This window comes from Rhinatrema bivittatum, chromosome 14, assembly GCF_901001135.1.
Source record: "Rhinatrema bivittatum chromosome 14, aRhiBiv1.1, whole genome shotgun sequence".
NCBI lineage: Eukaryota > Metazoa > Chordata > Amphibia > Gymnophiona > Rhinatrematidae > Rhinatrema > Rhinatrema bivittatum.
Genome location: NC_042628.1, coordinates 28,892,737 through 28,909,479, shown reverse-complemented (window position 1 = coordinate 28,909,479; position 16,743 = coordinate 28,892,737). Strand labels below are relative to the sequence as shown.

Sequence of the window (16,743 nt, the reverse complement as noted above, 5' to 3'; positions counted from 1 at the left end):
AATTTCCTGTTTCCTGCCTCCTGTGTTACTTTGCTTTTATAAATTTGAGTCAGCAATTAGGGCGTACTTCAATGGCCAGCCGAAGCATACCCAATGAGCAATCATGCTCTATTACTTGTGTACTGACTATGGCACTTCAATGGACTGGGAGTCAAATTCCAAGAACTGCTGCTGTGGCGGCCAAGCTTCAATGGCTTAGCTCTGTACATTGTATGCAATGGATTCTGGCTTCTATGGCTACCACACTGTTTTTTAATGGTACTGGAATAAGCATTGTTGTTGTTTTTCAGTGAGTGAACAGACAATCATGGCCACCCCTAGGGGTTGACTGTTAGTTTATTTGGTAATGTTAATGCCTGAACATGTTGGTTTAAAAATTTGATTGCTGCAACCCTATGTTGTATATAACCAATAAATAGCTCCTTAGCTCTTGAAATTCTCTGTGTGTAGTATCCTTTTATACATCACAAAGGAGCAGGGTTCTGGAGATGAACAAAAAGGATGGAAGGGTAGGGGGTGTCAGGGTAAATAAATAAAAGGAAGGGTAGATTTGGTCGGTTAGGGAGGGGATGCGGTAATGGCACCTGTATGGGGTATGTGAACCATGCAAGCACCACCAAATATTTGTTGTGATCAATTAAAATTGCATGATTTAGCATTCCAAAGACAATAATACAAGTCCAAAAGAACTGGGAAAATAGTGCCATAATGAAAACCCTGCAGAATACTTTCAAAACTGGAAAGTAGCAGTGTCTCCATACTATGAGCGGCACTGAACCTAAACTGAAAATCATCTAAATAGTTGATTTCATCTAAAAAACAGAGTGGCTGCCTCAGTACAATCTTCTCATTGATGTTGGCAATAAATTTGCACAGGTCCGTTTGCATAGTTTTCATAAGAACAGAGGATCACACGTTCATTGGACATTAAATTAGTAGTTACTAGAAAAGTCTATTTCATTTAAAATGAAATAGGTAATTTTAACAACATTTCCAGTTTTGTTTCAACTCATTTATAAAACAATGAAAGAAAAATGAACCAAATTATTTTTCTTTTTATTCATTCAGTTTTAAAAGTTTCTCACTGATGACAAAACACCCTCCTGGTCTACTTTCTGATTGCAGCCCCCTCCCCCCAACTCATTTAAATCATTTTACCACAGTTTTCTTTTTCCTCGTGGAGCAGGAGCAATCCCCAGTCCCTCTTGCCCCACTGATGGTATGGCACTGGCAGACTGGGGCCAGCGCCATTGTTCATTTTTATCCATTGAAAATGGCACTGGCTGTGCCCAGATGCAGGCTAATGCCATTTTATGTGGATGAAATTAACAATGGCATTGGTCTGTTAGTAACATTTCAGAGCATACCTCTGGTGGGGCAGGATCAATTGGGTATCGCGCCTGCCTCATAAAGAAAAACGTGTTAAGAGGGCTCATCGGTCGATCAAAGGGGAGGCTCAGAAGCTTTCATTTCGCTTTGCATTTTTTAAAATTTTTATTTCATTTGTTTATTTTTTTTGTCTTTAATAAATGAAAAGAAATAAAACAAATAATAAAACAAAAAATGAAATTAAAAAAACAATACAAAAATAGCTTGTGCACACACCTACTGGATACAACATCTCAGCAGACATTTCTCAATGCTTTAAAAAAAGAAATACAATGAAATCAGAATGAATCTTCTTCCTCTCCTACTTGTGTTCCATTCATTTGGGATTCACAATCCTAGTCACTCTTCTCTGTGCTGTCTGATCAAGCATGATTCTCAGCTTGAGCTGTGGACTCAATATCCTGGTGAAAAATATGTATCCACATCTCGTCAGGTCTTCTTCTGGGTCATTTTCCTTCCACCTACATTTCCACCACCTTCTTGCTAATTTACAGGGTTATTCTTTATGGTGCGATATGCTGGTATCGCAGCGGTATTATTAAAATTAGGGGAAGGGAAGGTGTATGGGCGGGGTTTGGGTGGAGTTATCTCCTGGCAGCACTGTGGGTGATCATATTTTTTCACATTATTGACGGCAACACTGTAGGAAATAACTACACCTTTTCCCGTGGTGCTATGGGGGTAAAAGTGTGCACTATTGCCCTCTGCCCCTCCTATAGTAGTATAAATAGTTGACTAATATGAGCACCTTATAAATAAAGTCTCTCTCTCTCTCTCTCTCTCTCTCTCTCTCAAAAATGACAATAGTGATATTTCATCAATTTTGTTTTTTTCTGATAGGAAAAATAGAAAATGATATAACAAATATTGTTGATATTTTTCTGTCATTAATAAATGACATGACAGCCTTATTGTTAATAGGCTTCCACTATGCATGACATCCTTATATTTCTGTACTGAGAGGAGCAATTATCTAATGGTTAACTATATATAACTGCTAGAAAGAGCTAATGGAAGAGACTTTTGTCTATCGGGCATCATGGGAGTTGCATGCTTGCACTTTAAGAGGAAAGGAGGGAAAGCCCACCAAGTTACTTGTTAGACTTTGCTTTCCTCAAAGTTTGGCTGGGTCTTGGTCTTGTGGTTGAAACAGGAGAGATCCTGTGAATCTTAGGACAAGCTCATTAGATGGTCATGGACTTGGTCAAGTCATGAGTTTAGATGAGCCATAAGCTTTGACAATGAGAACTTTCCTAGTGAGAGCAAAAATAAAAGCCTCAAGATGCTGGTTAGACATTGGTGAAGGTTAGATCCAAGGTAAGGTCCCTAGGAGGATGTGGATCCTGGTTACTGATTGAGAGGAGGACTTTTGTACCCCAAATGGAGATCTTCCTTTCTTCTGCCTCGAAGATAAAAATGTATCTATCTAGTACTATCTGGGATTTTTCCAGGTACTTGTGACCTGGATTTGCCATTGTTGGAAACAGGATACAGGAACTTGATGGACCCTTGGTCTGACTCAGTATGACAGTTCTTATGTTACGAGACCTGCTGTTATAGTAAGAACTGCTAATTGCAAAATGTGGCATTGAGTGGCACAGTCTCGGAGAAGATTTCCCTTCTAGCCCTCAGCTAATTTGCAATCCTAAATTGTTCAAGATAAACCAACAGGGATGGGAATTAAGAAACTGAAAAGATGATGGAAAGTAAAGCAACTTTAACTCAGGAAATAAGTTAATATGGTTGATCTGCCTATTTAGGATCATGCTGATTCTTTTTATAATCCTAGACAGCAAATTTTGCTTTCTTTATATCTTGGTTTATCCAGTTAAAACAATTAACACTCTTGCCATTCAGAAGCTGTCATGAAGTTCATTTTCCAAAAGTTATCTACCAGAACTTCTGCCTTTAAGGTAGCTGCATGTATTCCTGAAAAGCTGTAATTGTAAAGAACAGTGGATGTGATTTGGATGAAGGCCAGTGTTGGATTGCCTGATTATTGCAGTATCACTGCTGGCAGGGTACCTCCATTTATCCGTGTGATCTTTGAAGCTTTACGTAGAATACAGCATCTGCATTTTTCTGGGCAAGCTGCACCCACGAAAGCCCGCCCCCTTCACGTCAGGTGCAAGATGTGGCGCCAAATGTTTTCCAGTGGGAAACAGTTTGGGGACGCTGTAAAGCATACTCCTTTGCGATAACTTTTGCAGCACCTCAAACCTGCGCAACATTAATGTAGAAACTTTAGGCTAATCTATGTTTGACTAAAACCTTTGTAGCGTGACTTTGTGTAAAGAGATTCAATTACAGTGCGCAATGTTTTGTAAGTAACTATCTCACATAAAAAGTTAATTAATCAGGGCTGTGTCAATTTCCTTGTGCCATGTCAATTTGCAGCGAGGTAATTAATCACTAATCGCCCAGCGTACAGCAGGCTGAGGGACAATCTACCAATTCTTCTTTATTGTCTTTTTTTTTTTTTTTTCAGAATAAATGGCATACACAGCCATGAAGAAGCACATCTTGGCTTTCATAATATTTTTTTATCGACGCTTTTGCATGTTGTAATAGACCTCAGCAACAAGCAGCTGTATTTCACTTCACTCTGAATATTAAGGAAACAAATGAGACCAGATTTATAGGCCATTGCATTTCTGCTATGTCAGTTTTGAGATTACACCAAGAAAATGAACAGTGAAAAATTACTCTTCCATGTGTAGAATGGTGATTAGGCTTGTACATTAATTAGAAAATTTTTGTTTTCCTTTTCAATGCATTTTAAATGAGACTGTCCCGTAGCAACGGATCAGCACAGCTGAAAATAGGCATCCAAAAAAATGCAGAGGCCTTTTCTTTCATTTCTCAAGAAGATTTAAAAAAGAAATTACTTATGTATGTTTCGGTGCAGTGGTAAGGAAATGATTAATTTGTTTTGATTATACAAATACACGTTGCAAGCACAAAGTAACTCTACTACTGATGATCACAGAATCAAAAATGTACAAAGGATCTTCGCTTTAACAGGTGCTTTGCTCTGTGTTCACCTATATAGCCTTGCATGGGATTACAGATGCGTTGATGTGTTGCATTTATAAACAACTGGCTAGACCAATGCTTAGCAAAATTAATTTCTAATTTCTAAGCAACTTTGACATGAACTTCCAGCTGGAATAACTGTCATTAGAGGGTACTTATTAAATAGCTGTCCAATGTTTCCAAATGAAAGCATTTTGTTCTTTATTAAAAGATAAGAAAGCAAGTAACAGTTTTTATATTATATTAGCCATCTAAATATGTGTGGTTCTATGCTGTATTTAGATCCTAGAGTGATTTTCAGATGTTCTTTTATACGGAGAACTGTCAGTTTTAATGCACTTCCATCACAGGCATAGATAAAAAAGAAAATATGAAAAATGTTTTTTGTTTGTTTTTTTTTAAGACAGAAATGATATCAATATCTCAACACCAACACCAGGCTCGGTTTTACTCTTGAAATTTTCTAGTCCTTGTGGTACAAATGATTCTCTCTCTGCCACCTCAGCACTTTCTTTATTATGTCTCTTTGTTTTTTAATTTATTGTCCAGCACATCTGACGGATTTCCACAACAGGGATGCTTTCCCAAGCTTTGATGTTAGTCTAAATCTGGTTTCAGCTCCCCTGCCTCTTTCTTTTTCCTCCCCGCAAAAAAACCAAACAAAAAAAAAATGGTTATAGCAAATCTGTCACAAATTGTTTAAGGACAGACAGACGCAGGATAAAAGTATTTAGGAGTAACGCATTCTGAAGGTTTCCAAGCATCATTGGGTGGGAGGGAGCTTGGAGGGGATGGGGGGGAAGATGGATTCATTCATCCATTTGATGGCACACCTTTCCTTAGGCATATGGCACTCTCATGCAAATTCAAGCCGGAGCACAAATGCAAAGAATAATTGCCCATTAAAGCGGTTGTATATTTTTATGACTCTGATGCAGATTTTGCCCCCCTGTTGGTTTTTGCATCTGCTGCTTTTCCCTCTCTCCCAAAGCATTAAAACTTTAATATGTCGTTCATAACACTCAAGTATTCTGTCCTGATTGTGTGCTCCTCCTCATGGAGCCACAGGGTTTGTGGGATGGTAGAACAAGAATACCATAGGCACTGCAAAATTCTCTTTCAGTTTTGGATGATGCTGTGTGCATATCATGTGCAGTAATGCAACAGCTGTCCTCAAAGGCCATAAACCGGTCTGTTTCTCAGAATAATCCTAGTGAGCAAATGACTGTTTCTTTAACCCAATGTATGAAAATACCTCTCTTGGATATACATTGTTAATATTCTGAAAACCAGACATCTTTACAGCCATTGAGGACAGGACCAGCATACTCCTAGTTTAGATGTTTTCGTACTTCAGGGCTCAGACTAAGATGGTGCATACTGGTATGTCAAAATGGCACTCTATTTGGCCCTGATATAAACCAGGAAAGGAGGGGGAGGAGGAGGAAGGTCAACTTCAGCCAGTCTGCCGTCTAAAACACACCTACTCCTTTCCCATTCCCATCACCTCAGTTTTCGCTGTTTGGACCTCTATCAGTTGTCGTTCCCCCCCCCCCCCCATTCCCTGTTTATTATATTTTCCACCTTTTTGTTATTATGTAAACCGGTATGATGTGTATTTTAATGTCGGTATAGAAAAGCTGTTAAATAAAATAAATAAAAATAAGATCAAAGGTAGCAATGGCAGTAGCAGGTCTGTTCCTTATTCCCTTCTGCTTTCACCCCTTTTAGAAAGAAAGCACATAGGATAGGAAGAGGAGCAGACACAGGACCATAGCATGTGCTCACCATGTGCACGTATTGCTGGCTGCTAACTAATTGTTGATACTGCCAAGGGAATAGAAGAAAAAGAAAGAGAGAGCCAGAAAGGGGAGGGAAGAAGATTGAGAGAGAAAGAAAGGAACAGGGATAATGAAATGTAACCCCATCCCCAGGTACTGGCTGCACACCGATGGGCGCCAAAAAATAATTTTATAGTCTTGTAGGGGCTGGAGCACTCCAGCTACCTTTTATCCAGGGTCTAAGTCCTTATTGGTGGGAGGAAATAAAGTCTTTTTAAGGGCCCAGAGTGACAAGGGTGCTAGTAGACTGAATTTTCCCACTGAAAGTGCGGTAGGAGCACAAGATGTCGCCTGTCGTCCATTGCTCCTACTATGTGACAGGGGCCGACCAATGGCAACGGTAGCCCCTGTGACATAGTAAGGTCAAAGGCTATTGGTGCCATTTTGAATACCGGCAGCCGATGGCGTGAGTGCAGTAGATGGGTCCCGGACCCCCCGCTGGACCACCAGGGAGTTTTGGTAAGTCTTGGGGGGGGGGTCAGGAAGGTGGGGGGGGGGTTTGTTTAAATTCACTCCTTTAGACGGCCGAATAATTCGGTGAAGATTTGTTGTATTCGTGGGGAATCGCAATACGTTTCGCTTCCCCACAAATACAACGAATATGGCCCTATACGTTGCGGATTACCAATATGTTGCAAACCCCTATCTGTTATTACTGGCATCAGTAACATGGGATCTACTTAGTGTTTGGGTACTTGGTAGGTTCTTGTAGCCAGGTTTGGAAACAGGATGCTGGGCTTGATGGACCCTTTGTCTAACACAGTATGGCATGTTCTTATGTTCTTAGTGTCCAAAAAAGTATTTACTGATGGGTAATCAAATGGAAAAATAACACAAATAACAAGGTCCTCAACCCCACAGATGATCCTTTCTTTCTGACAGTCTCTCTTCTCTATCTATGCATGGGTTTCACATACCAGGACATGAGACACATTTAACCTCCAGGGCTTGGCAAAGTGAGGTCCCCAAGTGGCCAGGGTATCCTTTGTTGGGACAGACAAAACCCCTCCAGTGCTGGTAAAAAGGGTCACCCACAGTTACTTCTCTCCCCAGGGGGTGAAGTCTCCAATGGGGGGGGGTCCTCAGATGTAGCTTGTCATATATCTTACTCATGGATTAGTTGTCTCTCTTTTTCCTTGATCTCTTTTGACTTTTCCCGAATCCCACAATGGGATCCTTTTGGAACATGCAGCTCTGGATGTTCCTCCAAAAGGGGGCATGAAGAGAAGCAGCAAAACTCTTCCTCTCAGATCTTTCAACCAAAAGTTCCTTTACCCAGATTTAGTAACACCGAAGGCACTGCAGCGGGTCATCACCATTCCTCTGCTTCCTGGGAAGGTCACAGCGAGGCAAGTCTTCCCTATCCAGTGTCCCCCCAGGAAGAGGTTTTCCCAAGTCCTCTCCCTGAGCAAACACCCTGGGGTTTCACCGACTTCCTACAAATAAAAACCTTCAAAAATCCCCAAAACCTGAGACAGACCACCCTGCACCTAAGGTGTGTGATACAGGAGTGGAGTCCCCGATCTGGCCTAAGAACCACAGGCAAGTTGGAGCCCAAGCCCCCAGGTAGGCCAAAAATCCAAACAAGAGAAAAATCTCCAGCTTCCTCCAAACTCAGAGCTCTCAAGAGAAAGCTGCTTTTAAATCCTTTCAAAAGGGATGGCCATTCCAGCCCCATCAAACCAAGGGGCTCTGCAGAATGATGCCGTCTCCTAATTACTAACCTACCCTGCACTGGCTGAACCAAGGGAGTACCCAGGGCTTAATGGCAATGTGAGCGGGAGGCAGGGCCATTACAGAAAGAACTCTGAAACCAGGAAGTGGAAAGAGAGGAATACGAAGGAGGAAAGAAAGGAAGGGGGGGGGACCTAGAAGGAGAAAAGGAGAAGAGGGATATGGAGAGGAACCAGAAGGGGAGAAGAGGGAGGGGATATGAAGAAGCTGAGGGGAAGAAAGAGAGGAACCTCTTTGACAAGGATAGCCAACTCTGGGCCTTAGGACCTACAAAGAGGTCTAGTTTTTCAGTATATCTACAATAAATATGCATGAAATATATTTGCATACAGTGGAGGCAGTGCATAAAATGCATCTCATGCATGTTCATTGTGGAGATCCTGAAAAACTGACCTGTTGTGGCTCTCGAGGATCAGAGTTGGGAACTCCTGCTGCATGAGGTAATGGCGAGAAAGAAATATGAAGGGAGGAAACGGTAGAAAGAAAGTAGCCTGAAGTGGTAGATATGTGGCAAAAAGAAGGTCGGCATTGGGGGAAAAACTAAAGGTAGAAGACAAGGTCATGGGAAGAAAGAACATTAGGGGGATGAGGGGAGAAGGGGCAGAGAAGAAGGTGGAGAACCTGGTAAAACCAGTTGGGTCATTCAGACTGCCCAGATGTTTTCCACTTTGATTCTCTACCGTTTTGGGTAGGTAAGCATATAAATTCCCAAACTTAACCCTCATTCTGCCATATGGGGTACTGCCATAACCCAGGTACTTTTCTTTTCTTATAAAATGAACATTTCTAAAAAATAAATAAAATATAACATTTCTTGGGCTCTAAGGTCATTGTGCATAACCATTTCCAATTTCAGGCTGATATAATGGTGAGCGGTCTGTGCCAGAAACCACTGTGATACATTTGTACTCCAGAGATGAATGGGTTTTCCCTATCGTGGTACAAATGTACCCCGGATCACATTTTTTGCAATAGCTCAGAGATTGTTTTCACCTTTCCTTTTGTCCTTTTAACACATTGTCACAGGAACCCTAGTACATACTATAAACTAAATATACAGTTCAGACAGATGCCATGAATACTGAATAGCTGGCCTTCTAATTCTGGGGTACAAATGTACCCCATATGATGGAATTAGTCACACAACTATTGCAAGTTTATTATTTTTATCATAACTTAGACACTTGAAAAAAAAATATTTTAGTACAATGTCATTTGTTTACTAATGTAAACTCTATCCAAATTTTAGACAAATAATCCTGAATGGTGGGCTCTCTGTATTTAGTTGAATATTGGGGTGTATTTGTACCTCCAAAGGTAGTTTTTTTCCTCAGTATCTCAAAGTTTTTCCTTCACCATTTGTTTGCCCTTCTATAAACTGTTCACATAGTTCAGGTAGATACCACTGGACAGTGGGCCCTCTATTGCTGGGATACTAATATATTCCAATGATGATATCAATCACAAAACTGTTGCAAGTTAATTATTTTTTCAAAACAGAGATAAAAATATCTTAGTACATTGACTTTGCTCCTTAGTTTACACTAAATATATATATATATATATATATAAAACATCTCTCAACTTCCTGCTGTTCAATTTCATGTTTTATCTCTGTACCTAAATCCTAGTGGAATTACTGTAGAATCCACTTGTCACAGAGAGGGATCTTGTAATGCCTGGAAGGTACTATTCTTATAGCACATTGATAATGGTTGGGTCAGAATGATTACAGTATTCCCTCGCTCAGGCATCCAGCTGGCTCACAACACTATGAATTATCATTTCCTCCTTTTTAGATTCTCTGTTTGTGTTGAAACAGATGAGATACTTATTGTTCCTGTATTCAAATCCACTCTTTTTTGTTTGTATGTTTAACAGAAAGCTTTTGTCAGAGTTTCTATTTATTTCCCTAGACAGAGTTTGCAATCTAATATTTATTCAACTTCTTTTCTACATCATTAGATTACATCTTAAAATTCTTGATCAGTGCATTTCATGACTTACTTAAAAATAGAGTTATGGGACAAAGCCTTTACTATGATTCTTTTTTTTAATACAAGAATAGTTTGATTCACAGCTGAGTGCTGATATTTTTGAGTCTGTTTTTAGCACATGTATATTTTTCAGTAGTTTTTTGAGCTCAGAAAAGAGTATTTGCCTGTTGATTTGATGCAGCGCTTTGAATTAAAGATATAGTACTTCAGGACTGGCACGTTTGCTCAGGTAACTGGGATCACATCCCTCATCTGTATGAGCTAATATGGCTTGGGTATGCCTTGAACATGGTATGCTCAGACCCAAGGAGAGAGGGAAGATGGGGGCCTGCTGTCATCAGTCAACCAAGCTGCACTGAGAGTGCACCTTGGAGGAAATGCTCCTTCCGATCCTTAGACTGGTAAGAGTTAGCCAATCATAAAGAAAAAAGTGGATAGGTCAAAACACTTGATCAAATATCAGAAAAGGAGGGGGGTCATATAATAGTACTAACATGCACTATATCGCAACCAACCTTTGTGCACCAGTATAATCAAGCACCATATATATGCTCTAAAGTGTGCATATATAGTTTGGCACTAGGGCTGGTTGCATACTAGCACTATTATAGGACACCTCTTTTCTAATATCTCAGTGTTTTGACCTATCCATTTTTTTTTCATTGAGATTGGTTTTGTGTTGTGGGCTGCTGACCACTCTTTGCTTTTCGAAGGGCTATCTAGTGCCATCTGGGCATGCAATGAGGTGAGGGAATTGGATCAAAGATGTGAATGCGGCATAAAGAAATTTATAAAATCCTGGGGAAAATGTCATGTGAAAAACTGGGGGGTATGACCATAGTTCAAGCTGTATCATTTCTGTTTAAATAAAAATGTAAAAATATATATAAAATGCAATTTCTTGAGGCAAATAGGAGAAGCGACCTAGAAATAAGACCAATACGAGTAGAAACAGGCAAGCAGCTAAAAGTATTTTGAGAAACATCGGTAACACTGCTGATTTAATAGCTTTCTGCCTCATTCTTTGCACCAAAATTCAGGCTGAATAGTCAGCCTCCTACTGCTTATACAGTGACATTCATTAGCATTGTCTTTACTCTCATTCCTGTCTCAGTACAGGGAATTGGCATGACACACCACCGATAATTGAGTCAAATTGACTCTGCTGGAGTTTGTGTCACATCGTGCCGAATCCCACCCCACAGCAGAGGCAGAATAGTGATGGATGCCACTTTAATGCCTTTTGAATACTGCACTGCCAGGGCCTTTTTACTTAAAGTAATGGACACTGTGTTAAGAATTCCAGGTGGAATACCTGATAACACATTTTGATAAAATGCTACCTTTAACTTTGTATTTATTTATTTTTTTTAGCATCCTGTTCTAGATCATTCCAGTTACTTTAAATCTGATCTCGTTCATAAGAAATACGTACTTTAGGCACATACACATGAGTAGTAATAGTTATTCACTACTTCTTTTTCATGGTTTCTTTCTATCATTGAACTGTCTGGTGCACAGAAGGGCAAAAACAAGTCTCTGATGGCAGTGGTGATAATTACTAAGTTCTGAACAAAGTTGAATACTATAAAATTATTTAGTTTGTATTATAAACAGAAAACATTTCAGTATGTTCTGGCTCTACAATTGTATGTGCCGGTCACATCACAGACAGAATTATAATCAGAAAAATGCTGCAATGTCTTATTGCCGTTATAGTGTATTATAGGGTTCATTGCACATTGCTCGGGCCTAACAGTGATTATGGCGACATGCTATAGCTTCAGATTCTCCAAGGCGAAGTCCTCCTTCTAGAGATTAGGCCCCCATTTGGTATAAACAACCAAGAGCCAGTATGAGTGACAAGAATGGTGCACTCAAATCAAAATTTAACAATACTAATGTGAATAGTTAATAGAGGGTTCTACTCTCTAAATAGCTTCTAGTTGGAAGCTTCAAACTCCTCAAAACAAGACTTTTTGTCGAGGCACAGTATGAAAAACTTTCTAGGATGTGGCAAACCCAATAGGTAAGATCCTCCCAGTGGAGATGTAGGTGACTCAGTCAGAATTTTAAAATGCGCACTGCCTATATGTTCTATGAAGCAAGGATCAGGGAAATTTCTCAGTCCATCCACAACATTGTGCCAAGACTGACTGGGGGTCTGCTCAAGCTTATGGCCTGCCAGCTGCTACAGCCTTCATACTTGACTCTTGAAAATTTGCTCTGAGGCCTGTAACACATTAGCTCATAATCCTCAGTGACTTAATTAAGTTAGATAAATTCCACAATGCAAAGAATGGCATCTAAAAACACATATGTTCTGTAGCTAATGAAGGTAAATGAGTGGTGACCCCAGTAGACAGAACCTTTGAAGGGAATCTTGTGACTAAATTCTAAATGTTATAGATTTTGGTTCTGCCTCCTACATAAACTCTTTGGGGTTCATAATTATTTCCCTGTAATGCAGTCTGCCCAACAGTAATTTCATATTGATTATAGAAGTACAGATTTAGAGCTTTAGAAAGCAGACACAGACAGTAATGCTATTGCTTTGTTCTAAAAATAATGGCAAATAATATTAGTGCTAATATACTAAACATAGACATGGTAAGCAAAAAAATCCTCAAAATTTGACAGAATCATCCATGATGAAGTAGTTAACTGTTTTTTGTTTGGTTTTTTTTTTTCCATTTTGGTTGCATGTTTGCTTGAATCAAGCCTGGCTTGATCACTTGGAATTTTAAAATTAGTTTTACAGCAAAAAACGAGAAGGTGTTTGTCTGATAATGCAAATTTTTAAACTAAGAGAGATCTGGTAGAATGCACTATTTCCAAATTCTAAGGAATGCAAGATGACTTACCCTCTTTCTCGTTTGCTTTTATATTTTCGTTTCCCATAGTGCCCGGTTTCCCTTACCCTGCTGCAACTGCAGCTGCTGCTTACAGAGGAGCACATCTAAGAGGTCGGGGTCGTACAGTGTACAACGCATTTCGTGCGGCAGCTCCCCCTCCTCCAATTCCAGCCTATGGCGGGTAAGTGGATCGACCTGTTTGCCTATTACCATATATTCCTGAAGGCTAAAAAGAAAAAAAAAAAAAACAACTGTGAGTGTGGTGCATGCTGGTCTGGTCCTGCCACAGAAACCAACACAGCATGCAGCCAACCCAAGTGCCTGAAGTACTGCACCTTGCAGAGAGTATTGAAAAATGACTGTAATTTGTACTGTCATGGTTGGTGGCTTTAAGCATTTTATATGTCACATGTTGTTATGTAAATTCTTTCAGACTCTGAATGCTGTAGAAACAGAGAAACTGTTATGCTTGCAGACATATCTTTGATGATTGCAAACATTTGGTTATTAGAGAAGTTGCATCCAGTTTACCCTTGCAAAATATTTCATCTAATGTTGATTGCTAAAATTCACGTGCCAATGAAAATCTTTTAATTAAAAGTAGACACCATTATGTTGAAAAGAAATTTACAAAGATCAGAATTAGCTATACTTGGTATATGATTGCATTTACTAAATGGTACAAAAGATTGTGCAGTTCTTGGTATGTGTAGTAGAATTCACACACGTGCAAAACTTTAATTTGGTAGCTACTAGTATATGGTAGAGAAAAGGGGATTTTCTGAATTTATTTAGAAGAGTATTTTTCAAATGGGCAATAGATTTTATCAAAACTACAATAAACAGAAATTCCAAAATTCAGTCATCTCTGTTATCTCACTCCATTATGTAAAAATACATTTTACCAATACTGTTACTTTTAGTCTGAGTTGACACAAATATTGCAGGTAATTTTTACCCATGGGGTTTGCATCAATAATTTCATTTCACTTACTTCCTCTTATGTTCTCCCATCCCCCCAGTTTATCTCTCTCACCCCACCATCCCCACTCTGACTCTCTCACCTGCAAATATCTCCTCTAATATTTCTCTTCATCATCCTCTCTCTGATTCACTTTCACCCCAGTTATCCCCTCCTCCCTCAAATTTTCTGTAGTTCTCTATCATGCATGTTTCCCCATTATCCCTTCTGGCTCTCACACACCACCCTTTCATCACCCTCTTTTTCTCTCTCTCAAACCCTTATGCCTCTCAGTCAATACCTTTGTCTCTCTCTCTCCCCAATCACATCAATTGCTCTCCTTCCAGCCCATCTCCCCAACCATCACCACCTCTAGCTGTCTCTTACCATCCTTTTCTTCACCACTTCTGGTTCTGTTACTCCTCCCCTTTTGCCACCTCTGGGTATCTTTCACACAAACTCTCCATCACCACGTCTGACCCTACCCTCTATAACATGTCTGGTTCTCTTCATCATCTCTGACTTTCTTTCACACAGACTTCCCCCTTCAGCTCTCTCTTATACCTAACTACCACCAGATCTTTTGTACCCTTCCCCAGATATTGTGCTCTACACTTCCCCACATGCATCTCCTGTTCTTATATGGTTATGTGTCCCATATCCTAGCACTCTCTCACCTCTAGCCCAAGTTTGCATTACTGATTTCAGAGGGATGGTGTGAGGGAGAATGTAAGGAACTCCCTCAGAATATCTTAAAGGACCAGGTGCAGTTATTTGTACCAGCTCTCAAGCCCGCAAGGGATTCTGGGATATTGTGGAGCCCTGCAAGCGGTGATAAGAGATGAGGGCCAGAGGGATTAAGGTCCCCCAAGGAGAGGGCCAGAAGCCTCAGGAATATGAACTGTATGTTTTGATTGTTTTTGTTGAAGTGCTCAGACCAGCTAACTGTTTTGTTTATTATTGCTTAACAATAAAGATACCTATAAAGATTATTGCCAGAGTCCAGCCTGGAGTCTGTTCCCTGGTTGTTTGGTCCACTCGGCATCACATATGATGGCAGAAATGTGATTGGTTGCCTAAGCACAGGCAAAACCCGCAACCACAGCAGAGAAAAAAAATCTACAAGGTTTATTTTCTTTCTCCTGGGACCTTTCAGTTTCATTTCCCAACTGAAGTTACAACAGGCTAAAGGGGATAGCCCTGCCTGCGCAGTCAGGGGTCAAGCAGTGATTTAGGGCTGAACGAGCCAGCAGGGTTTTTCTTATTTTTTTCTCACTCTCTTGTACGGAGAGATACCCAGTGAGGAGATGGCTCAGAAAGCAGGGAAGATGGAGCAAGTGATCCAGATCCTTGCTACAGGGCAGCAGCAATTGCAAATCGCCATACAGACTCAACTTGACCAGCAGCAGGTGCTGGAAGAGCAATTTGTGCAGCAAAGCACAGTTAACTCAGTGGCATAGACCATACATACTGCTGCGGCCAGTTTAACCCAGACAAATCCGTTACCTCACACCCTTTTTAAAATGAAAGCAAGTGAGGACCTGGAGGTCTTTCTGAGAAACTCTGAGAGGACAAGCCTGTCTTTTGGCTTGGCTTGAAGCCAATTGGAATACGTACTTGGCTAATTTACTCATGGGCAGAAGTCAAACAGCTTTCCAAGCAGTCAATCCAGATGGGACAGCTACCTATGCGGAAGTCAAGACTGCTATTCTGGAAAAAGCTGGGTATACTCCAGAAACATACTGGCAGCTGTTCTGGCAGCAGTCAGGCCTGGGGAGAGCCCCTGAAGTCGGTTTCATTGCCTGAAGGATGTCAGCTAGAAGTGACTATAGCCAGAGGCAAAGACTGGTCTCGAAGTAGCCTGACAGATGCTTCTGGAGCAGTTTTTAGATGGGCTTGACAGGTGAATGTGAAATTGGGTCTCCTGAAACCCAGGGCCCACATTGGAAAGAGCACTAGAAGTGACGGACACTTTCCACCAGGTGTAGTTAATGATAGATGTGATAAGGAGGCTAGAAAGTCAACCCATACAAACTTTCTGTGAAGCATAGAGAGTGAAGCTTTCCAGCAGCGACCCTCAGAAGTTGAGACCTCATCTTCTGTACCAAAAACCCAGGCCATAGCCTCTTCCACATGCTTTAACTGTGATCAGAGAGGTCATTTAGCAAGGGACTGAGTTTTGAAGGGCTGGAAGTTATGGACATCAACTTAATGACTCAGCCAACACTAGACTATAAACTCTTTGGGGATAAAGGAAAAATAAAGCAGGAAAAATCCTCATCCTACAAGAAGAAAAGTACCTCAGGGAGTTCAAATCAGCCCACGAACAAAACTGTAGACTATTTTTCCTTCTGTGACCTTTGTGTTGGGAATGGTTATCAGGAAGACTGCTGCCCATTTAGAAAGGCCGAAAATAAGGAGTTCTCAAGGAAATTGACTAAAGGCAAAAATGAACCCATAAAGTGGGCATGCCCTTTTTGTAAAGAGCTGGACCATAATGTCAAAGAGTGTCCATGGTTAAATGACACAGAATGTGAACGTCAGCTGGAGGAACATAGAAACATAGAATGATGGCAGAAAAGGAGCAAATGGTCCATCCAGTCTGCCCAGAAGGTTACTCCCATGTTTCTTTTAAGGGTAGTAACAATCACTCTGTACAGTTATTCCCAAACCTTATGATAACCATAAAAATTGCAGCTAGCACATTTTACTGGGTAATGAGCTTTCTTGAAAATTCAGACAGCATTGCTTGATGTGCTTTGCTTATGGATATGGCCATAGAAGCAGTCCTGTACTTTTTCCCTTATGTCTGCGTATCAGTACCCAGACCATAGAAGTCGGGCCCTCTTGAGGGCAATAACAGAACCGCAGAATGAGAATGAAAAATGGGAAGAAAAGTGGGTGAACACAGTCGCAAAGCTACAAAATTG

The 16,743-nt window shown here is 40.5% G+C and overlaps 1 protein-coding gene across 13 annotated transcripts in view; it reads left to right on the top strand.

Moving 5' to 3' along the window:
* RBFOX1 (RNA binding fox-1 homolog 1) overlaps nucleotides 1-16,743 on the top strand; it is a 499,409-nt gene that overhangs the window by 329,639 nt on the left and 153,027 nt on the right. For all 13 annotated transcript variants that reach the window (XM_029577019.1, XM_029577016.1, XM_029577009.1 and 10 more), the window contains one exon: nucleotides 12,901-13,033. In XM_029577019.1, the coding sequence (XP_029432879.1) occupies nucleotides 12,901-13,033 (133 nt within the window). The remainder of the gene's footprint in view (nucleotides 1-12,900; nucleotides 13,034-16,743) is intronic.